This window comes from Idiotropiscis lumnitzeri, chromosome 18, assembly GCF_059441095.1.
Source record: "Idiotropiscis lumnitzeri isolate Australia: NSW breed Sydney's pygmy pipehorse chromosome 18, RoL_Ilum_1.0, whole genome shotgun sequence".
Lineage (NCBI taxonomy): Eukaryota > Metazoa > Chordata > Actinopteri > Syngnathiformes > Syngnathidae > Idiotropiscis > Idiotropiscis lumnitzeri.
In genome coordinates this window covers 3,955,014-3,978,517 of record NC_142408.1, presented here as the reverse complement: position 1 = coordinate 3,978,517, position 23,504 = coordinate 3,955,014, and the positions used below count along the sequence as shown (strand labels likewise).

General features: G+C 41.8%; 5 protein-coding genes across 7 annotated transcripts; 3 read left to right on the top strand and 2 right to left on the bottom strand.

The window, feature by feature from the left end:
- The first annotated feature begins 2,550 nt into the window (after nt 1-2,550).
- Nucleotides 2,551-6,059, top strand: btf3 (basic transcription factor 3). The gene is made up of 6 exons (XM_088281701.1): nt 2,551-2,695; nt 4,046-4,114; nt 4,469-4,582; nt 4,646-4,847; nt 5,186-5,248; nt 5,620-6,059. The coding sequence occupies exons 2-6, from the start codon at nt 4,046-4,048 to the stop codon at nt 5,664-5,666; spliced, it is 495 nt and encodes a 164-aa protein (XP_088137827.1). The 5' UTR covers nt 2,551-2,695; the 3' UTR covers nt 5,667-6,059.
- Nucleotides 6,060-6,352: 293 nt separating this feature from the next.
- On the bottom strand, nt 6,353-9,898 carry ankra2 (ankyrin repeat family A member 2). The gene is made up of 8 exons (XM_088281700.1): nt 9,369-9,898; nt 8,716-8,874; nt 8,560-8,625; nt 8,133-8,230; nt 7,912-8,037; nt 7,356-7,422; nt 7,082-7,162; nt 6,353-6,934 (listed from the first exon to the last, which is right to left on the bottom strand). The coding sequence occupies exons 1-8, from the start codon at nt 9,661-9,663 to the stop codon at nt 6,879-6,881; spliced, it is 948 nt and encodes a 315-aa protein (XP_088137826.1). The 5' UTR covers nt 9,664-9,898; the 3' UTR covers nt 6,353-6,878.
- A 537-nt stretch (nt 9,899-10,435) lies between these two features.
- Nucleotides 10,436-13,883, top strand: tor1 (torsin family 1). 2 transcript variants are annotated; one of them, XM_088280741.1, is made up of 5 exons: nt 10,436-10,752; nt 11,446-11,711; nt 12,009-12,184; nt 12,454-12,581; nt 12,846-13,883. In XM_088280741.1, exons 1-5 carry the CDS (start codon nt 10,554-10,556, stop codon nt 13,088-13,090), a joined length of 1,014 nt encoding a protein of 337 aa, XP_088136867.1. In that variant the 5' UTR covers nt 10,436-10,553; the 3' UTR covers nt 13,091-13,883. The 2 variants fall into 2 exon arrangements, with proteins under 2 accessions (XP_088136867.1, XP_088136868.1); XM_088280742.1 differs by lacking the exon at nt 10,436-10,752 and adding an exon at nt 10,778-11,192.
- Nucleotides 13,884-13,893: 10 nt separating this feature from the next.
- Nucleotides 13,894-17,000, bottom strand: nsa2 (NSA2 ribosome biogenesis homolog (S. cerevisiae)). The gene is made up of 6 exons (XM_088280743.1): nt 16,832-17,000; nt 15,843-16,030; nt 15,289-15,439; nt 15,033-15,212; nt 14,320-14,512; nt 13,894-14,099 (listed from the first exon to the last, which is right to left on the bottom strand). Exons 1-6 carry the CDS (start codon nt 16,832-16,834, stop codon nt 14,032-14,034), a joined length of 783 nt encoding a protein of 260 aa, XP_088136869.1. The 5' UTR covers nt 16,835-17,000; the 3' UTR covers nt 13,894-14,031.
- A 211-nt stretch (nt 17,001-17,211) lies between these two features.
- Nucleotides 17,212-23,500, top strand: gfm2 (GTP dependent ribosome recycling factor mitochondrial 2). 2 transcript variants are annotated; one of them, XM_088280738.1, is made up of 20 exons: nt 17,212-17,428; nt 17,501-17,582; nt 17,687-17,732; nt 18,062-18,159; nt 18,230-18,355; nt 18,458-18,546; nt 18,623-18,711; nt 19,118-19,178; nt 19,518-19,700; nt 19,866-19,946; nt 20,277-20,425; nt 20,504-20,644; nt 21,135-21,234; nt 21,310-21,472; nt 21,543-21,619; nt 21,818-21,956; nt 22,026-22,208; nt 22,382-22,497; nt 22,571-22,753; nt 22,906-23,500. In XM_088280738.1, exons 1-20 carry the CDS (start codon nt 17,420-17,422, stop codon nt 23,032-23,034), a joined length of 2,244 nt encoding a protein of 747 aa, XP_088136864.1. In that variant the 5' UTR covers nt 17,212-17,419; the 3' UTR covers nt 23,035-23,500. The 2 variants fall into 2 exon arrangements, with proteins under 2 accessions (XP_088136864.1, XP_088136863.1); XM_088280737.1 differs by having other exon boundaries at nt 18,230-18,546.
- The last annotated feature ends 4 nt before the right edge of the window (nt 23,501-23,504 follow it).

Below are 23,504 nucleotides of genomic sequence, written 5' to 3'. Positions count from 1 at the left end.
GAGTTTGATTGATGTCCTCCATTAAGACGAGCAAAAAAGGAATTGCTTCCCTGAAAGCTGGCGGCCATTGCGTGAGTCGCTCGTTATCTCCATTCTCCGCCAGCCACTTGGAATTGCAATGGCAAAGAGTCAGCTGTTAACTCGCATCAGTCACGGGTCACACACACACGCACACACACACTGGCCGACGCATATCTCGGTGTGCGTGGAACAGCAAGAAACAACATTTCTATGAATGACATTTAAATGTCAACAGCAATAAACACGCTCGCTGCTCTAACAAAACAAACATTACAGTCAGTCCGTTTTTTTGTTGTTGTTGTTTTTTTTTTGCAGCCCTCAGGCTTGCATCAGGCGATCGAACATGAAAAGCGGCCTGTTAAAAATAATACAATTGACATTATATAGCGATAGATAGAAAGATCATTTGTTTTCAAAAAATAAAATTTACGTTTCGGAAATATCCTTCTGCACATTTTCATGAATTTTCGTAAATATTGTCACCATTTAATTCCAGAGGCTGTTTTGGTAGGAGGGGGGGGGTGCTCACATGCAGTTCAAAGTGAACTTTGAAGTGATTTCTTGTGCCTCGTGCAGATGTTGTCTTTACTCCGGCGCCATCTAGAGGCGATTTTTAGACTACACGTCCACTTTGGAAGCACGAGTTTGTACAAATTTAACATGATTTTCCCCCCCTGAAACAAAGCACAGTAAATCCAACTGTGAATGTTTACGTATATTTATATACGTGTATACTAGACAGTATTTAAGGAGAGGGCCTAAATATTTGTATTTGTGTTACCGCTACACGGAGACTTTTTTTACGCGTCGTTCATGCTTTTTTTGACAAATGAATCACAGCATACAGATTGAAAACTAAATGTGTCGTTTAATGTGCATGTATTTTGATAAATATACTGTTTATTCATGTTGGCCACAATATGAACTACACGCGTCACTCGCCACAAGCAACTGTGGTTCAACTTTGTGATGAATGAATTCATCTTGGAGGTAACAACCAAGAAATTTTTTTTTTAATTCCCTAGGTTAAATCATTGCGGGAAAAAATATTTTAGAAGTGCTTTCCAGGAAAAAAATATCATTTAGGGGAAACGGTTATTTTCGGGGAAAAATGGTTTGAACACTTTTTTTGTTTTGTTGTAGAGCTACGTTCATTTTCATGCGAAAAAAATATTTCTCTGAAAGAAGACGTTTATTTTCTTGCATTCTTTTGATTTAAGCAAATATCTCGACACACGTTTTTGTAATGAGTGTTCCAATTGCGATACATGAAGCATACTGAGTTTTCGTGCTGCTTTTCTCGTATATTTTGTGCGATGTTATAGGTTTTGAAACGTACCTGCATTAACCTTTTTTTTTAAATACAGAATGTAAAAATGAGCTTTAATTAAAACTGCCACCGCATTATTACTGACAATCAGTAAGATTAATTTTCCATTTATTTTTTTAATGAAATATTTTAATTATTATTTACGTGCGTTCAAAGCAGTTTTTTATCCATGTTATGAAATGTCACCCCAAACACCCCGGCTGAAGGGCGCGTGATCTCTGGCGTTTATCACATGCACACACACGCACGCACAAAAACACGCACACGCACGCATACTCATTCATTGCTGCGTGTGCGGACGAGTGGTCAGCATGTAAAAAAATAAAGAGAGAAAACGATGTATCATATGCAAGTTTGTGATCGTACTATTCCAGTAATATTTGGACATTTTAAAAATGACAAGACTTGACTCTCAAAACTTCTCGGCTGATCAATCCTCAACCAAAGTTTCACCAGGGATGTTTCGATCGTAGCGCTGTATTTGAGAAAAAGTTAAATTACTCCTCCATATAAATACTTGAATCAGAACAAGTAATAAAAACTATGATAAATTATGAGATTTTTTTTTAAAAGCAGAGAATTAATATGAAATATAAAAACATTAAATTGGAACAAATTGCAAATATAGATACTGCCCAACAAAATAATTTTAACTGCAACAAGAAATGTAATATTTAGACCAGAAAGCCCGCGCCCGTCGTGGGGATAAGTGGCTTGGATAGTTGATGGATAAAATAATAATAATAATAATTTGAAAACTTCGCCACTGGGTGAGCGGGGCTTCAGATGCTCAATGTGAGGTCATGTGACTGTCTGGCTAAGGTTTGATTGGACAAATGGTCCACCTTGCCAGTAATTTGGTTAGATTTGGTTGAACAGCGTCATGTCACACAAGTCTGACAAAACAAAATAAAATTAAAGCGCAATAGGTCTAAATCGGAAAGTATCTTTTAAAACGCAGTCAAAGTCGAGTTTCTTTCTTAACAAAACCATTCAAGCGAAAGTAAAAAGTACGTTACATTAAAACTACTCTGACAAATACAAACCATTGTAGTGCATATAAATGTATTGCATGTAAATATTTTGCGGTATTAGCCACCTTTATAAATTGGCATTTTGTGCACGTTTAGCCAATTCCTTGAGGACAAATTAGTATATTGTGCTAACAAATTCTATTTCAATTTTCACTCCAGGCTGCGAAAGAACCTGCAAAACTAAATGGAGGGCAAACGGTTAATATTTACATCAGGCACGTGAGCAACTTCCACTTTTCCCTGACGTCACTTCCGTCTTCCTCTTTGGCGTCCATCTTGCGCCCCGCATGTGTTTGCTGTTATCTTACAGGTGAGTGAGGAGCTTTTCAATCCATTGTTTTACCGCGCCGATTGCCTGCACGACGTCTCCGAATCTGTCCGCATGTTTGGAATCCCTCACGGAACCGGGACGGGTGGACTCAGGAAGTTGGCAAGCGCCTGAAGCGCGTCGCTTGGCAGGGGCGGTTGAAAGCTAGCATGCTAGCTGACGTTAGCCGACCACTTGCCGTTCCAAACACAGCCGCACATTTCCTTCCCCATTTTCATTATGTTTTAAATTTTGGCGTCAAAACACTGATTTTTCTAACATCCATTCAGATTGTGAATTTGTTATGTTTTGGTTGCTGCAAGTGGAACTCTTTAGCGTCCAAATAAGCCCTCAGGCGAAAGTTTACAGCTCCGGTGCCGTGTCAATAAAGTTGTCATCTGAACAACTTGCTCAAGGTGGTGTTGAAAAAGTTGTCAATATGTGACTGACCTGGGCCATCACTTGCTAACTCCTTTTAATGGTGCTGTCAATGTTCAAAATTGACGTAGTTAGGTTAGTGCCCCGTTTGAGTTGTGTTCAGTTGATGAATGTACTCTCACAGCATGCCGCATTCTAAACAAGCTCAGTATGAGGCAGTATACTTGTGCCACAAAATCACGTTTACTTGAACGCTAACAAAAAAAAAGAAGTCTTATTTTCACAAGATAAAGTCACACCTTTAAGGAAAAAAGTGCTGTTTTTTAGGACAATTATGGGAAAAGTTACAAATTTCTTTCAAAAACATAATCTTATTTTTTTTATTAGATGTGTAATTTCAAGAAAATGGTTACTTTTTTGTAAAAAAAAGAAGAAAAAAACAGTCACAATAAATATTGAAGAAAAGATTTTGGTATTTAAGTGTAGATCTTAAAATGCATATTTTGAAAGAAAATTAATTCAAGAAAACATGTTTTCTTTAGACAATCAATATAAACATGCAGATGAAATCTATATTTTAATTTCTGTAGAATTGTCTTTTTTAGGAAAAGCTCCAGGAAATTGTTTTTTTTTATGACAAATTGGCATATATTTTAAGTTATGTGTTTTTGATTTTTTTTTTAATTTAATGAGTTATTTTTGTTAACATTTGGTCTTTGATAAAATGTAAATTTTTGTCAAATTTCAAGAATGTTTTGAGAAATTATATGAACAAAAAAATACATATTTTTCAAAATAACGTTAATATGAAGTTGTATCTTTTCTAGGACAAGTATGTTTTTTTTTTTTTTTTTTGACGTGACACTCGTGAAATGAATACCTCTGTCTGTTGTTCATATGATGTCAAGATGATTGTCTGGTTGGGTGAAACTTTTGTTGCCAACTCATTTCATGTTTGTCGTGTTTACCCCACAGATGAAAGAAACAATAATGAATCAAGAGAAATTAGCTAAGCTGCAGGCGCAGGTCCGCATCGGAGGAAAGGTAAGACACAAATAATATAAAAAATATATCTACAATTGTCAACAATTCTAGTTAAAAATTGTCAGGAAAAGCCTAGGATATATTAAGTTTATTTTTGGTTGATCAAAGTCGCTCTAAATGCTGACCGGTTTGTACTGACTCCCATTTCACACAAGTTTGAATGTTATTGGTTAATTCTGAACAAAGTCTTCATACATGAGGGGTGTGCACATCTTTGTGGCGTCATTGTCGATTATTTTTTTAGCTTTAGTTGCTTTTGAATTGTTATGATTTTCCGACAATTAAACAGGGTGGGGTCTAGACTTTTTCTATCCGCCGTTGTCTGACAAGAGAGTTTGTGTGTTGGTGTTTTAGGGCAGCGCCCGACGAAAGAAGAAGGTGGTGCACAGGACGGCCACGGCCGACGACAAAAAGCTACAGTTCTCCTTGAAGAAGCTTGGCGTCAACAACATCTCCGGCATCGAGGAGGTATGAGGCTAAAACCGTCACGGTAACCCCCAAAGCCGAAACTGAACTTTTGGCTTTTGGCAGGTGAATATGTTTACCAATCAGGGCACAGTAATCCACTTCAACAACCCCAAAGTGCAGGCGTCACTGGCCGCCAACACCTTCACCGTCACGGGCCACGCCGAGGCCAAGCAACTCACAGAGATGCTGCCCGGCATCCTCAACCAGCTCGGCGCTGACAGCCTGACCAGCCTCAGGAGGCTGGCAGAGGCGCTTCCGAAGCAAGGTATCGTCGCCCTCCCCGTCCAGCGGCAGACGTTTCAACCCCAAAATAATCAGCAAATATTTATTCTTGAAGTCATAGAAATGTAAATAAAACAAAAAACGCATATAAATAATTTATTTAAGGGAAAAATATTTAATTTAAACTTTTTTTTCAAGCTCTATAGAAAAATCGCGTTTTAAGAGAGAAAAAAATATATATTTTCAACCAAGATGTCATATTTTGTTTAAAGCGTGCAGCGAGAAAGATTTATCGTGAAAAAATCACGAAGAGTAGTTTAACACCATTGAGATATTATATTGTTTTGTTGTTTAAAATAAAAACTTGTTCCTTTCTTGCAGCCACAGATGGCAAAGCGCCAATCGCCACAGTCGAAGAAGAAGACGACGACGACGAAGTGCCAGGTCAGTTGCTTCTTCTCTGTTTGACGGAGAACCACAAGGAACCAAAATGAATCCGCAGTTTTCTTTTCGGCAACTCACTGGCAATTCCAGTCCGGTCCTTTGGGTGGACTGTTTTTTCAAGGAGAGGGAAAAAAAACTTTGAGAAGAGAAAAACAATTTTTGAATTTTTGGGGGATAGAGGCTTTGTTGCAATTGGTAAAGATGTAATTGTTTTCTGAAAGTCATAGCTTTTTTTGGGGAGGGAGGCGGTGGGCGGGTTGTGTTTTTTTTTCCAATTCCGCCAATCATTAACCTTTCCTTTCATTTTCACAGCTTCTGCTTCCACTGTGGCGTTTTTGACTCCACCATTATTGTTTTCTGTGTGCTTTCAGACCTGGTGGAAAATTTTGATGAGGCATCCAAGGATGAAGCAAACTAGAGGACCAAATTGGGACAAAATGAGGACCTCAGGACTGGATGGTGGGGGAGGGCGTCCAAATCAGCATCTTTTTAATTTCCATGCTTTTGGCTCTCCAATCCTCCACCCCCCGTTTTAGTCCCACCCACTGATTGTGTGTAAGATATTTTTCCTCCGCGTTACTGAATTTTGTTCATATGTGGGCTCGCAAAAAAAAAACAAAAAGCCATATCTGCAATTAAAAAACGTGTAGCTACTGTTAATCAACAAGTGCAACTTTTCTTCTTTTTTTTTAAGTGACTCATGCGGGCTTACAGTGAAGCTGAACTGTTTGAGACTTCAGTCCGCTTGTCGTTGCAATTATATACTATTGAGGGGAAGATGATCTTGAGAATAAAAATAAGTGGAAATGCTTGTTGAGATTTTTTTTTTTTTTTATTGAAAACTTCACAAAAAGCAACCTTGAGGGACAAACACACCTTTGTATACTTTGAAAACACAGCACATTAAAATGAACACAAGTGAGAAAACTCAATAAATAGGAGGGACTTCATGCCTCATGTTTTACATGTCCTAGATTACTTAAAATTGTAAATGACATTTTACTTTAATTACACACTTTAACATGTGAAAACAAAAACATTTTATATAATTAAAACTGTCATTGCGTTAAAAAAAAGGATGTACTGTATACATAGGAGAAAATGTATGTATAGAATATACTTTTCAGGCATTTAAAAAAAAAAAGTAGTGTCCAAAAACTAAATTGTATTATTGACAGTTCCAAAAAAAAAAGTATGATTTTTTTAAGGAAAACTACTTTGGCGGGAAAGTACTATGGTCAAATATTTTTTTTTATGGACAAAACATTTGAATCAATGTCTTAATTTCTGACTAGCCAAATAAATCCAAGTGGAAGGACTTAAACAGTCAGATGCTCATTTAATATTACAAAACTAACTACATTTTCATTTAAAACTTCCTTTCAATTATATGTTTAAAATTGAAAAAATTTAACAAGTTTGACCTATATTTAAATTGAAAAAATGTTAATAAAATAAAAATTCAATTACAATGAAAAAATATTGCAACATTAATTAAATAAAAATTAAATACAGCATCAAGTAATAATGACACTGAGATGTGAAATAAATAACGTGCGACGACACACCAACCAAATGAGCTCAAAGCAGCACAAAGTCAACCAAATCCACGACAGAACGTTTGGTGACATCACTCTCGTATGCCCATCAGCAACCTCAGCAGGTGCGCCTCCATCACCTGTTGAACTACAAACACGCGCGCACGATTAGCATTAGTCAGCGTTTCCTACTTTCCAATCTGCTGTAGATGCCAATGTTCCTTGATGATGTCTGGGCGTTTTTGCTTTTTCTTTGGCTATTTTGCCAAACTCGAAATCCAAATTGCATACATACCGTTGCGATGTCCCATGGCCACGGCCATGTCCATGGCGTTGGAACCAGAGTCGGACTCCACGGTGGGATCGGCGCCGCTCTCTGCGAATGAGAATCGCATGCCAAGTTGTGTGCTTCAAAGTTAAATACAACTGAACTGTACATGTAACTTTATTTTGAACTGGAACTAAATTTTCGTGGTAGGTGACGTCATCTGTTTGTCCAAACGTTAGTCACTCCCCTCTACTATGTACTGGTGGAAAAGGGGTGTGCGTGTATGAGTGTGCGTGTTTACCTAGCAGCAGCTCCACACAGCGTATGTGATTGCCGTGGACGGCGTAGAGCAGTGGTGCGCCTCCGTTCTGAAAGCGGCAACAAAGATACTTCCTCAAATGCAATTTAGTGTTCTTTGGCATAATGTTTATATACTTATTTTATTTTTTACATTTTTTGGACTGCTTCTGTTACAGTTTTCTTTTGCATCTGTAGGTTATGTTTGGTTTTGTCTTTAGTTGTTAGGGTTTTGTCATTAATGTGTAATAGTTTGATTTTACAGAAAAGAAAATTACTATTGTAATTTAAATGTAATTATAATTAATAATTTCTTATTTTAAGTACAAAGCACAACAACAAAATATACTGGCAAGGAAAAAAAATGATTTTAGTTGGATACAAATTTCAATTTTATTTTATATAACAATTATAGTTTGAATTATCAGCATGTTTGGAAATAAAATTTTAATTATATTTAAACAATCTAAATACAATCATAAAAGCAGTTTATTTATTACAGTATTATTATTTTTTATTTAAATTTCAATTTAAAATGTGCATGCTCGCACATGACCGACCCAGTCGTACTCGTTGACGTCGACGCCGCAGTCGATGAGCATCTTGACGATGTCCGTGTATCCTTTGCTGCACGCCAGCGATAAAGCGCTCTCTCTGCCTTTGGCTAACAAGTTCGGATCAGCACCCTGCACACACATACGCAACATCGTCATCATCATCATCATTCTTACTACAATTAGCATTATTGCACTGATCAGGCGCAATAGAATGAATGTCTTACATTCTGGAGCAGAAACTCCACCACAGCAATCTGCCCGTGTGCTGCCGCCCACATGAGAGGAGTGAAACCTTCCTCATCTTGGGCATTGATCACGGTCTCTTGAAAAAACAAATTAGAACAGGAACATCACAAACTTTTCCCATGAGAAAAAAAAAAAATTGTTTTGTCCCTTGAAGAGAATACAACGCGCTGCAGACATGGCAGGCTTTAACAGTATTATCTATAATCAGGCATTGATACAAAAATGAAGATTAGTTTTTATTTTTAAGTAACAATGTTAAAATCTAATAATAATTGAGTGTCACAGTTAACAAGTCAAGCCAGGAAAGGTCACAGTGACACAACTGTCCAGTTCAAAGTCACCAATCAAATTATGAAAAGGCCTAATTAAAATGTTATGACATTATATTACAGAGCACACGTGTACCTTGCTCAATCCTGCTGGCCAGAAAGACCATCTCGCCTTGAGCTGCAAGCTGATGGATGGATAAAGCTGGCCAGAAAAAAAAATCACAAGAGAAAAAATGATGTGTGATGGCAAATGCAAGAACAAGGTGCGCCGAGGTGGGGGTGGCAGGCGTACAGTGCACGAGGAGCGGCGTGGAGGAGACCTCGTTGCCGCGATGCTTGTTGGTGAGGGTGGTGGATTGCTTGATGGGGGAGAAGTGCTTGGTGGTGGACGGCGTGTAGACGTGGCGCACCTGGATGCCCGCCGACGGAGACGTCTGGATGTTGCACTCCGCTGAAGACACAAAACGGGCAGATGTTAATAAAACATGTAGGGATAAGAGCAGCTCATTGTGAGCGCAAATGAATGGTATTGGAAAAAAATGCTGACACTTTGTAGTTAAATGTCATGAAAATCTGCACCGTAGAAATAACCTCAATAAAACCTACGCATGTTATGGCATTTTGCATTTTTTAAAAAAGTCTTTAAACACACTTTCACATTTAAACATCATATATTGAGAGAACAGGAGCAAATGGACACACAATGATGGTGAGACTGTGAAAACTAACAAAGAGATGGCATCACTGGAATTCAAGTGGGAGCATTTTTTTTTAACAAAAAAAAAATACAAATGTATATACGCATTTTATCTATGAATAATTTATTTACACAATATATAAACAAAGAAATACCTGGAGAAATGTCATATATTACAAATTGTTACACATGCTTGTAAACAAAACACAGTTGTTGTTTTTGTTGAATTGTTGTTGCTGCAAGCAAACCTTTGAAGAGCACGGAGGCGACTTCCAGGTCGGAGTTGACCTGGTCTTGGATGTTCTTGCTGTCCTCCTCGTTGAGCGACTTGACGAATCTGGAGCAGACGTTCATGTCGAAGCGGTTGGGCAAAATGAACTTGATGCCCATGGCCACGTTGGGGTTGCCCGCCTCGTCCGTGCCGCTCACCGGCAACCCCTGCTCAGTCTTGATGGTTCCCAGGTGGGGCAAGACGCCGCCGCTCAGGCCCTCCATGTCGTCTGACATGGCACCGGGGATTCCCGAGCCGGACACGATGTCCATTTCTCGGTCACCGACTCCAAATGGCACAGTTGTCAACAGCGCCGAGTTAAACACATGTCATATCGCCTCGAAACAAATAGTCGGCACGGCTGATGTGTAAAATAATAACACAAATAAGAGATATATTAAAAATAACGTTAATAGCACTTTCAAAACGCAAATATGTCGTGTTAGTTTTAAGACGAAATACGGCAACAAACGGCTATCTAAACGGCGCCATCTTGTTTTTTTACTTCTTCGTTTCGTAACCGAAAATAGCACGTGTTTGAGCGCCCTCTTGAGAACAACGGGGCGCACTACAGGAAACATTATTTATTATTGCCTAAACATTGTTAAAAGTTAAAAAAAACTGTACGTTGCATCCACGCTCCAATGCTCACGTCTATGCGAAATAAAACTGCGCACCTCCTGAGTGAGGAAGAATGTGTCTGGTTATTTGTTATTGCAATGTTTTGCGCATATTTATTTGTGTGTACATTAAATCGAACCTTTTTTTATCATTATTTGCCATTGCTTTTGTTTAGGCAGGTCAGGTCATCACGGCGAAGTAGTATTAACTTTTAAGTATAATACTTTTACATGTAATCTTTAATCTTTGAGAACTGTTTGTTGTCAAAAATTAATTTCGATACAATTAATTTACATGCAAGTATTTTCATAGACTTGTAATTTAAGTATATGATGTTAAATTTTAGGAATAAAGCGCGAGGAGACAGTTGGTATTAAAAGTTTAAGAAACACCGAAAAAGTTCGGTTCTCCGTGTGTCGTCACCACAGGTACTTCCCGCAAACACAGACAAGACTTCCGGTGCGAGTGATTGTTTCAGTTCTCTATTGGAACAATTAACTGCGGGTGGATGTGGAATTGCAACTAGTAGAAGTCGTTTGTGATGAAGCGCCGCGTCGTGCTGTCGTTGCCACCGCTGCTGATGCTGTGCTCGACCAGCTCGATGGCGATCGAGCCCATCAGCACCAGCATCGCGGTGGGCATGGCGGCCGCTTTGACGGGCTTTTTAGCCAGCTACCAGAACATCTTCTACTACTTCCACGAATGCTGCCGCCCCGAGTGGATCGCATTCAACAGAACGGGTGACACCATCTCATCTATGTATCTCTTTTTAATATGTAAAGAGTGGCTTCATATCATTGTATTTGTCACGCGAATTAATGAGTTATTTTTCTAAACATTTTCTACGCGGAGAAGCCTGTAGTTGTCGCTCGTTGATGACGTATACGGAAGTTTATACCCGCTGGAGCAAGAAACCCAGCTTTCCTGCAATTCTGCTTTCGTTTTTGGCGCTATGTTCGTTTACCTAGCGCACAAAGTGTTTAATTACGGCGTTCGACGATGAGAGCCACGCGCGTTTGTTTGTGGCTGCACGCTTTGTCGACCGTTGCGGCACTGGCCGGTGCCTTCGACCCCATTACGACCACTGTGGTGTTCAGTTTAGGCGCCGTTTTGAGCCGAACCATTTATAACTATTTACACGAGTGCTGCGACCCAAAATGGATCGCCTTCAACGCCACAGGTAAGACACGTTTTATTGGTTATTAACTTGGAGCAATCAACAGCGTATCGTGTCGCCTGGGCGATATGGGGCAATCAAACAAAAAAGGCACACATGAACGCAACACACAAACGCACTAACAAAAACAGCTAACCACAAAAAATAATTAATTAGTAAAGCAATCCAACTAAAACATTACACAAGATTAACACACAAATTAGGTAGGTGTTAATTCTTTAGTGATCATGTTCATAAATTCAATTTGTGTGGGCAGGTCTGGAGGAGGACCTCAGTAACAAGCTTTTCGGGCAGCACTTGGCGTCGCACATCATCACCAAAGCGGTGAGCGGCTTCATGAACAATGCCAACCCCAAGAAGCCTCTGGTGCTGTCTTTGCACGGCTGGACCGGCACTGGCAAGAACTTTGCCAGCGCGCTCATCGCAGAGAACATCTACAAGGAGGGCATGGACAGCAAATTTGTGCATGTCTTCACCGCCGAGCTCCACTTTCCGCATGTTGGTCAGATGGACACCTACAAGGTATAACTGTTGAATACTGACATTTTGAGTAGCGTTGTAAAATGTGCAAAAAAAAAAAAAAAACAACCCTAAAAATTGATGAAATTGCCTGCAGCTGCCATGAGATGGCAGCTAACCGCTTCTAATGAAGCGTCACAACTCACCTCAACAGTTGGTTGGCTCCAAGATGGGTGCCAAAACTGAACTTTTAATAGCCTGAGTCAAATTGTGACTATGAACACCATATTTCCCCAAAGTCCCCAGGTAAAAGCTCCAGAAATTTTCCATCTCATTCTGAGGTGATTCTTGTTGTTGCAGACTCAACTGCAGCAGTGGATCAAAGGCAACGTAAGCAGCTGCGCTCATTCCATGTTCATCTTCGACGAGATGGACAAGATGCACCCGGGCCTGATCGACAGCATCAAGCCCTACTTGGACTACTACGACAAGGTGGACGGCGTCTCCTACCGCAAAGCCATCTTCATCTTTCTCAGGTCAGACATGCAAACTGGCAAAAAAGGACAAATGGGGCCACACTCAACATTTTTTTTTTGAAAGAAAAGTCACAACAATGGAGGAATTAAATGTGGCAATTTCCTTTAGGCAGGATAAAATATTAGATATTTTAACCTCCTAAAATTCATAATATTGTCTTGGTAATATTTGCAAATATATATTTTTAATATTATTTTTTTTAAACAAACTTTTTTGGCTAATGGCAATTTTTTTCTTTTAAACTGATGACTGTTGTTTGGCGCCATAGCAATGCCGGCGGCGAAAGCATCGTGCAGACGACGTTGGATTTCTGGAACGCGGGAAGAAGTCGAGAGGAGATCGAGCTCAAGGATGTGGAGACGTCGCTCGCGCTGTCCGTCTTCAACAACAAGAGAAGTGAGTTGGCAAAAAAAATAAAAAATTTGAACCATTCACACACATTAAGCCGAGGGAGGCCGACTTGACAATATTTGTCAAAAGCTTTGCCACATTTTAATGTGATAGCGTTGAGTTCTTTATATGATTTTTGGACTTCTGCATTTGTGCCGCCTGACCAGGAGACAAGCTTGTTCATGACCAAGTTGATGAGATCAAAGATTTTTTTCCTCCTGATATTACGGCTGTTCAATTTAAAAAATCTTGCATGTTCCTCTCTCGTAGGTGGCCTGTGGCACACGAGCCTGATCGACAAGAACTTGGTGGACTTCTTTGTGCCCTTCCTGCCTCTGGAGTACAAACACGTGGTTCAGTGCGCCATTGCCTCCATGACTGCTCAGGGCCTGGAGCCCGACTCCGCCGTTGCCGACAAGGTGGCGGGGGACCTGTTGTACTTCCCCAAAGCCGAGCGCATCTTTTCCGTCAAAGGCTGCAAAACCATCGACAGCAAGTGGGAATATTACACATAGCGACAGGACGGACGCCGTGTTACTGAAGCGGTGTCGCCCACACTGAACTTAAAAAAAAAAAAAAAAAAAAAAAAAAATCCTTTCATTGAAAGGTAATATTGAGATTTTTTTCTTTTTCTTTTTAAATATTCGCCCCCTCAAAAGGGGTTCATCTATTCCACCGTTTCTATTTTAACATTAGGGAAAAAATATCACAACACACTAAGCAAATGTCATCATGTTATGTTTATATATAAAAAAAAAAATATGTTGCGGACATAGGCAACAAAAGTTAAACAATTTATTTGTAATAAATTTGTTCCAAATCAAAACAAATTGAAATCCGATAATTCAGGCACACTGGTTGTGAATCGGTGATCCATTTGACAAGAGACTGGGTGGGCGTTTTGGGAGAAATTGTGCTTGTGAGAAGGAACCACAGACGCGACGCAAACTCAGGGCACTCGTAGATAAACGAGAATTTCCACTCACATTCGCAACAATGGACAATTCAGTCTTCAATGACCCAAACATGTTTTTTTTTTTTTTTTTTAATTCAAACTCAGAACCGAGGCAAACCCAGACTGCCAATCTAAGAGCCTGCCGTTTCTCAAGGTGACTAATAATCATCCGAGTCTGTTTTTGTACTTTTGGAGCAGCTGTTTTGAGTTCAAGTGGCATCTATTTGAGCGGAAATGCTCTCAAATGGATCAAATAATCCTCAAGCCCACTTCAACAGACATCACTTTTTGTTTTGAAACGACATCATGATCATCGCACAAAATAAAACGACATGTTGGTCTTTTAAATTGTACTCACGTGTGTTTGCTTCAACATCAACTTTATTTGTAACAAATGTTGACGTCACAAGCGTCCTGTATCTGCTCAGAAAAAAAAAAAGTCCTCACGGGCAGCATGTCTTCACCAGGCAAGTCTTAAAAAATTTGAGTGAGTCAAGAGTCTTAAACCAGCAGAACCCCATTAATGCAGCCGTCATTCTCTGGGTTGTTTGTCACTTGTGCGTATTTACCTGAGCGAGTTGGGGAGGAGGAAAAACATTTCAATTAGAACAACTTCAAAACCATCAATATATAAGCTTGGGGGCGACTTATTCAAGTTTAGTTGCTCAACTTTGTTAGTAATTGGGGGTGGGGGGCTTACTACTAATCATGTTGCCAAGTACAAACGACATGATTTGGCAGTTATGAAAGACCGGTGGAAACGAGTTTACAACGGCTGCTTCAACTTACCCCAGACGACTTTGCCTCCTTGCGTGACCAGGCCCAGCTCGCTGACATTGACTTCGATGACGGTGCCCTTGGTGATGACGCCAAGCGAGGTGTAGAGCGGCGACGATGGGTTCTTCTTCACGCCCAGGATGGGAAGGCAGAAGGTGGCCTTCAGCTCGGGATGCGTCACGTGCGCCTTCTTGAAGCGCAGACCCTGCACATTTATTAGTCTTGCTCAGTTCCAACATAAATGGATGCCTTGACATTAAGGTAACGATTTTAGAGTGCCGCTTGTCCTGGCTGTTGATTGAAATGGATGTCAAAGTGCCCTGGGCTTGAGTTACAAAAATCACGTGACTAAACCTAAGCGGTGGCTTTCCCAATGCAAACCTGGGGCCACTTTGACGTCAATTTCAGTCAACAGCAGAGGGCGGTATAGGACAAAATGGCAGTGCACTGAGTCTTATGAAAACAGATTGGTTCATCTTAATTCTTATTCCACAAGCACAATATTAATCTCAATATTGTGTTAAGATTAGTGGAGAAAACAAAATATATTATTGCTTTTTAAAAACATTTTTTTTACCTTGAGCGGGACAGTAGTTTTTCCACTAAATACTTTTTCAAGTATTTACTTAAACGAGTATTTGCTTTGACTCGAGCCATATTTGAAAGTAACAGTACTCCTACTTGAGTACAATTTTTGTTGTCTCGGGACTGCAGTGCTGGCTCACCATTGGTCTGATGAAGCGCTCGTATTTGGGTGGTTTCCGCGTGAAGCCATCGCCCACGAAGCAAACTTTGGTCACCAGTCTCTTCCAGGCCTTCTTCTGTCGCTTGCCCGTCCGGACAACTTTCAGCACCTCCGTCTCACCCTGGGCCCGCACCTTGGGCAACGGCACCTCCCATTTACCCTGAAAGGCGAGATCAAAGTCAAAACCGGAAACGGGGAGGAGGAGAAAGGGTGACAAACACGCTAATGAGACTCACCGCCTTCTCTTTGCGCTTTTGTTTGATCATGTTAGAGAGCACTTTGGCTCGGGTTTGGCCCTCGCGGTCCAGCAGGTAGGCGGGCACAGCCCCCTTGGGGGTCTTCTCGTCATCCTTCTGCTTGGTCTTCCTCTGCTCATGCATTTTGATGCTGTACAAAAATATAACACGATGCAAACTTGGATTGAATGGTAAATGGTTGTATTATCGACCAAAAAGTATATAACGGCATACATATTTTCCACTATCAAATTATAATTTTGTTGACAAAATATCTATTAATCTTTGTAGAAAAATGTGTATTTTAAATTTGACAATACTAATTAAAAATTAAATAACAGCATTGAAGTGTTTAACGTACACAACTAATGGTTGTAGCTGCAAAAATGATGGAGGGCTTTTTGTCCAGTGACACATCACCAATGGCTAAACAGGCGGCCAACGACAGCAGAGCGCAGTGGGGCATGAGGGTGGGTCTTAAACAGAACCCCGGGAGTAATGTGTGCTGACTGCGAACAGGCAAATGTTGAAATCCCGGCCGGCGGCCTACTCACGTCTTCTTCATCTGGATTTTCTCGGCGTGCCGCTGCTTGTGGTACAGTTTGGCCTTGAGACCGATCATCTTACGGGCCTTGTGCGAGCGGGTGTGAGCCTCACGGCTCTCCCTCTTGCGCTTACGCTCGTGGTGGTCCAGACGGTAGCCATGCCGCTTGCGGTGCAGCTCGATGTGCTCGTTCTGGGGCTGGAAAAGAAATATAGCAAAGCGTTTTCACATTTTAAGAAATAATATTCACAAGGTGAGAATGATCAAGTGGATGACGAGGGTAACGTAACAATGTTCAATATTTTTAAAGGATCGAAAATCTTAATGAGAATAACATTGAATAATTTTAAATATTTAATTTATATTTGAAGAAATAAAGGTATAAGTTTCATTTCAGAAGGTTAAATACACAAACAGGTAGTTATACATTTTAGACAATATTGTTTTATTTACTTTTTAGAATACAAATATTTTGGGAGAGAACGTTTTATATTTTGAGAACTTACATATTTTTCAGAAAGTGGTATAATGTTCAAGAATATACATTTGATATTTTCTCTCCAAAAAGCATAATCTATGGAGAATGAAGTCAGGTATTTAAGACCATGCTGTATATTTTCAAAGAAACTCATATTCACGCAAAACAATTTTGGAAAAAAAAGCTTGCCTCTTTGAGGGTGACCAAGTCTCAGATTTCTTTTAGGTAATGTACATTCTTTACGTTTAAATGTGTATTTTTTTTTATGTCTGTTTTACAATTGTTCAGGTGGTTACTTAAATCCTGTTCGTCTGCGACTGCGGCACAGCGTCAATCCATTTATTTAACACCTACGAAAAAATGTTTTATTATGCCTTACAATTCATTTTCAAGTCGTCAAGCGTACACAACTCAAACTCGTTAGCTTGGGACAGCCACATGGAGGCTAGTTAGCCTTAGCATCAGGTGGTGTTATCGTGATAAATATCGAAATAAGGACCTTAACACATATATAGACTCACCATGTTGTGCTGCGAGTGTTACGATGTTCCGATAAAATAGTTTTTGGTGTAATAAAGTTACTCAAAAGTTGACAAGTGGATGTTTTTATCTCGAGGCTCGGGTTGTTTAGATGTCGATATTCCCGAGCCGAGTTTTAGAGGAAGTACGTCACGATGCAATGTCCGACTGTTCAACGTAAAGTTGTGCTAGTTCGGGTAAAAAAAATATTTATTCAAATTCGCTGATTTAATAAATATGATGCACTGTTTGTAAAAAAAAAATAGATATGAAAATAAATGTAAATTGTTTAACCAATCAAAACACGAACGTTTTACAATGTTAATTATACTTGCGGAACGACACGCTCCTTCTACGTTCCGAGGGGGACGTATTTCGAAAAGTACCCAAGAAAAATGTGACCTATGCCAATGTGGAATGGTGCTTTCAGTGTAAATATTTGCTATTTTCGTCCAGAATACATCGTTAAAATATATATATGTTTTCAATGGAAAAGTCATATTGACCCATGTCTAAATAATATCTATTGTGAAGAATGACTTGGAAGGTGAACGGATATTAATATGCAGGCATCGTTGGACATTTAAAGGATGATTTGGGTATGATAGAAACCGTGCGGTGAATTTGAATGACACTTGCTCCTGTTGTGAGACGTTCAATGTCCTTTGCAGGAAAAGTATTTATTGGTACTGCGATGCAGCAGATGGAAACCGAGCAGGTTTATGAAGAGGCGTTACAGCTTTCTTCCTGGTGGTAAGTTATTTGACAGATTCTAGCCATTCCCATTACAAAAAAAATATCAAACCTTATAGTTGTTTTATACTTATGAATGCATAACCCCATATTTCTTTTTACAGAAGATGTGAAATCGCTGCGGTCTGTGGTAAACCCTGAAGTGTCCAAGTAAGTGGGACCTACTTTATTCTGGTCCCACACAGTGGTTGGTTTATTCTTATAATGGTTATGACCATAATTTTTTTTAAAATTTTCTTCAATTTTACTTTTAGTTGTATCACAATGCATAACTTTTTTTTAAACATTTGTATGACCACCAAAAATTAAATTCAGGGTAACTTATATTTTATTTTTTACATTTAAATGCTAACTGAAAACACAGCCTGTTTTTACTGTAGTATAGTTGCATCATACACTCCCATGCTTATTTACTTAAATGCAGACTGAGCCTTTATACTTTATTCTACCGGTGCCATAACCTCGCAAACATGTCTTAGGATCCGCAACATCGGCATCATGGCCCACATCGACGCGGGAAAGACGACGACTACGGAAAGGATGCTTTACTACTCGGGCTACACCAGAGCGCTGGGAGGTGAGTTTGTAAAATTGTACAGATGGCATCAAGTCGCTATTTTTATGGGGTCACAACAACATCCTACCAGATGTGGACGATGGCGACACGGTGACGGACTTCATGGCTCAAGAGCGGGAGCGCGGCATCACCATTCAGTCGGCAGCAGTGACCTTTGACTGGAAAGGTCACAGGATCAACCTGATAGACACGCCAGGTGCGCATCAAGTTTTGTCAGGCATGACAAGACTGGGTTCTCATTTGAAGTCGTGGTCCTCTACTGGGACTCGCACTTTCTTACATGTGTGTGCCATACCAGGTCACGTGGACTTCACGCTGGAGGTGGAGCGGGCTCTTCGTGTTCTGGACGGAGCCGTGGCCGTGTTTGATGCATCTGCGGGTGTCGAGGTTTTCAAATTTCTGATGAAATTTTATTTTATTTTTTGAAAGAAAAACTATTATCTCTTCAATGTGGATCCATTAGGCCCAGACTGTGACCGTGTGGAGGCAGGCAGAGAAGCATCATGTCCCCTGCGTTTGCTTCCTGAACAAGATGGATAAGCCCGCAGCCAAGTGAGGGAATAGTCCACTATCATGTACTCTTTTTAATTGATTCAAATATTTACATAATGAGGGCGGCACGGTGGACGACTGGTTAGCACGTTGGCCTCACAATGCAGAGGTTGTGGGTTCGGGTTTGATTCCGGCTCCGGCCTTCCTGTGTGGGTTTTCTCCGGGTACTCCGGTTGCCGCCCACTTTCCAAAAACATGCATGGTAGGTTGATTGGACACTCCAAATTGCCGCTTAGTGTGAGTGTGAGAGTGGATGGTTGTTTTGTCTTTGTGTGCCCTGCGATTGGCTGGCAACCAGTTCAGGGTGTACCCCGCCTACTGCCCGAAGACAACTGGGATAGGCTCCAGCGACCATCGTGGGGAGAAGCGGGTCAGATGGATTTACATAAATTTTTTTTCTCTTTAGTCTCAGTTTCTCTTTGGAAAGCATCAGGCAGAAGTTGAAAGCCAATCCTGTCCTGCTCCAGGTAACATTTACGGGAAAATATTTTGAAGTAATTTAAACCGTTAAAAAACATGAAAAAATGTAACTGCAATGTATAATATTTGTTTTTTCTCATTTGTTGAGCACAATAGTTTAACTGTAATTGGTGACTAAGATAGCATCTAAATTTACTCATATGAAATCAATCGTCCTCAATAAATTTCCATAAATCCACCACAGTACACCCCCAAAATTGTGTTATGTATATTATGTAAAAAAAAAAAAAAAAAAAACTGAGGTGGAGAAGAAGCAGCCAGCAATTAATTGAGGCATGGAAGCCACTATTTGAGGAAACGACTAACCGAGCTGTCCTGCTTTGTAGCTTCCCGTCGGCAAAGGCAGGAACTTCTCCGGCGTTGTTGACCTGTTGACCAATCAGAGGCTGATGTGGAAGCCGACGGAGGACGGGCGCGTTTTTGACACCAGACCCCTTCACGAGTCGCAGGAGGAGAAGGTGGAGTTCCTGCGGGAAGTCTGCCAGGCCAGAACCGCATTGATTGAACAGGTGCGGTGTCGTAACCCCCCCCCCCCCTCGCATATTCATGGTCAACTACTTCCAAATTCTTTTTTTTTTGGGACTTATCCCTGAAGAACTCACCTATTCGCAGAATTCTGTGCTGGTTCTGCTACCACCCAAGATGTCATCTTGATGTTGTTTTCTCAATGACAGGTTGCAGACCTGGATGACGAGTTTGCTGAACTGCTGCTGACCAACTTCAGTGACAATTTTGATGCCGTTCCTTCCCAAAAAGTGAGTGGCGTGGCCAAATTGATTTGCGGTACAAAATACCAGAAATGAAAATTGCCAGGAGCGATGAATGGTCATCTTGACGGGGGTTATACACTGCAGACTTATTAGAGTCTGTTGCCTGAGACAATCAGCTGGAAATGACCAAAATAATCCTAAAATGGCCACTTCAAACCAAAATGGAAGACTCCCTCTTTGTTTTTTTGTGGGTCTCCTCATGATCAAATATTTCGACCAAATGATGTTTTCTTAAGCAAAAGTGACAATGAATTTTCAAAATTGACCCAGGAGCTCTATTCTCACCCAGCCTGCTAAACGAGGTTTTACCCTCAGCTCCAAGAGGCAGTGCGGCGGATCACTCTGAGCCGGAAAGGTGTTCCGGTTCTCTGCGGAAGCTCTCTGCGCAACAAAGGCGTTCAGCCGCTCCTGGATGCCATCACCGCCTTCCTGCCGTCCCCCGATGAAAGGACACACGACTTGGTGTGAGTGAAATTTGAACGTTAAGACTTGAGACCCACTTTCGACTTGAACATTTCTGGGAGGGGGGCGGCCCTTAACAGGCGCTGGTACGAGGACGACTTGTGTGCTCTGGCCTTCAAGGTTCTGCACGACAAGCAGCGCGGTCCTCTGGTCTTCCTTCGGATCTACTCGGGAACGCTGAGAGCGCAGACGGCGGTGCACAACATCAACAGGAACGGCACGTGCGTATCTACGAACATTGTCACACTCTGTGCTTAAATAAAAGTGCAGATACTTTAAAGTCGCTAAAATAACACACCTTTCCTTACGTCAGTCCTTCTCAATTATTTTCTGTTACGCCCCCCCCAGCAAGAAGAAATCAATTTGCCCAACCACCACCCACTCTCCGCTGCAACTATAAATTATAGCATTTTCGTTGCAAAACAAAAAACACACTGTAGAGTTAATACTCGCTGCTCACAATGAGCAAGGAGAGCGCCACTGCCAACTACTGGAGTGGATGTGCAATTACACTTTATTGTAGTACGGTGGGGGGGGGGGGGGGGGGGAGGCATGTTCCTCAGCGGGAAGAGAAAGTATCGATCACTTTTCAAATGGCGAGGGTAAAAGTAAAAAGTCGCATGAAAAATGAATCCTCAACCGGTACCTTAAAAAAAAAAAAATCTACTTAAGTACAATAAAATAATTACATTTTGTTACATTCCACATCAGCGAGAGGATGAGCAGACTCCTGGTGCCTTTTGCCGACCAACACGTTGAAATCTCTTCTATGACGGCGGGAAACATCGCCCTGACCGTCGGACTCAAGCAGGTGAACTTTGGCGCCACTTCCTCTTTCTCATGTCCTTCCTTTTTATTTACCGCATGTGCGCTGTCGCTCTCAAAGACAGTAACCGGCGACACCATCGTCTCCTCCAAAGCATCGGCTACTGCCGCCACCCGCCGAGCGCAGGCAGAGGGCCGGACAGGCGTGGTCCTCTCCGGGGTGGAGGTCCCTGACCCCGTTTTCTTCTGCACCATCGAGCCCCCCACCGTGGCCAAACAGGCTGGTGAGTTTGCATGTGAAGCTTCTTGCATTACTTGCCATCCGCCACAATTTTTTTTTTAATTTCACCACAGATCTTGAGAATGCGCTGAACAACCTCCAGAGAGAAGACCCCAGTCTCAAAGTCCGGATCGACCCGGATTCTGGACAGGTATGATCGGCTCATCGTGAAAATTTCACACTCGTGAAAGATATCAACATTTCACTCCATCGTCTGGTTCCCGCCGCTCACTACAGAAGGAACGGGTTTGCCGGCGTCCAGCTGTGTCCTGCCAAGTGCAGTGTGAAAAGGGCTTGACCCGGTGTGATGAGGTCTGACGACTAAACCTTTCTGTCATGCCGTCTTCAGACAATTCTGTGCGGGATGGGAGAGCTGCACATCGAGATAATCCACGACCGAATACGAAGGGAGTATGGCATTGAGACCCACCTGGGCCCTTTGCAGGTGGCGTACCGGGAGACCGTCCTCCACCAGGCCTCCGCCGCAGGTACACTTTCAGTTTCATGACAAGCAAATCCAGGCCAGATCAGTTTGCCAACTGTTTTGACCGTGACAGACACTCTGGACCGCACCGTGGGCGAGAAGAGACACATGGTGACTGTGGAGCTGGCCGTCCGACCCGATGAGGACCACGCCGCCGGATCATGTCAAGTAGCGTTCATGGAGGAAGTCGGCGGGACCTTGACGGAAGATATGAGGGAGGCGGTGGAGAACGGAGTGCACAGTTCGTACCTCCAAGGTGAGGCTGGGCGATTGATTGATCTCATTCGTTCAAGTGCATTTGTTAGGACGATTAAAATGCAAATATGGTGTCGTAAGAAAGGTTTGCAATTTAGTCCCTTGCACCTGTGCTGGTAACATGCCGCAAGTCACAAGTGCAAAATGCTGAAAGAATTCCACACCCTTGTCTAGGGCCACTACTGGGCTCCCCTCTACAGCACGTGTCTACACTGATCCAACGTGTCAAAATAGAAGCGGGAACGTCACCAGCCATGGTTTCGGCCTGCGTGTCCCGTTGCATGCTGAAGGTTCGTGAAATGACACGCCGCTTTTTTTTTTTTTGATAACTCAACTCCAAAGCTCTATGCCCATCCCGCGCAGGCTCTGAGGCGGGCCGGGGGGCAGGTCCTGGAGCCCGTCATGTCCCTGGAGGTGACGGTTGAGGAGGAACAGATGGGCGCCGTGTTAGGCGACCTGGCCCAGAGGCGAGGGACGGTTCGGGACATCCAGAGTCGCCACGACGACAAGGTGCTGCTGGCCAGCGTCCCCCTGGCGGAAACCAGGGTAAGTCCCAACGACTGTTTGTGTCTGTCTTCGGGGAGCTGCGGGGCACCAATTCACTTCATTTGTATATTTTTCTAAGCAACTCATCCTCAGTTATTCATCGAAAAAAAAAATTATGTTTCTGGTTTTGTGCTCTTTCTCTAACGGCAAAGGGCTATTCTACCGTCCTGCGAACGTTGACCTCCGGGAAGGCCACCTTCTCCTTGGAGCTGGACACATACGAGGCCATGAGCACACAGGAGCAGAACACGCTCGTGAAGCGAATGGCCGGCTTGCTGTGATTGGCTGCCGATTTGAACGCCATGCACAACCAAAAAGAACTTTCTCCCATTCTGGACTTGATTACAATGCTGTTTGTTCCATCCACACATTTTCTACGTAAACTGACATTTATTCAAATTTGGGCAAAGTCTGTCACTATACTTTCCTCTGCTTGCGGGACCTCCACTGTAGTGCGTGTGAGGTAAAAAGCAAACGGGCAGCTTACTACTGATTGGCTGCACAAGTAACTAATCTGTGGGTGGGCCCAGCTGCCTCTGCAGGCAGGGCCACGAGCACAGCAGAGAGAGAGAGAGAAAGAAGTGTGCTCCAGCGAGCCAAAATAAACCAGCTTTTAATTTATCGGCCTTGAAATAAAAGCTCGATGCCGATAATCGTCAAAATGCCAAATATCGGCTCCGATAAACGGTCTATCACTAAAACCATGCTGCCTGAACAGCTGTCTATGATAATAAAAGATTAATTGTATGCC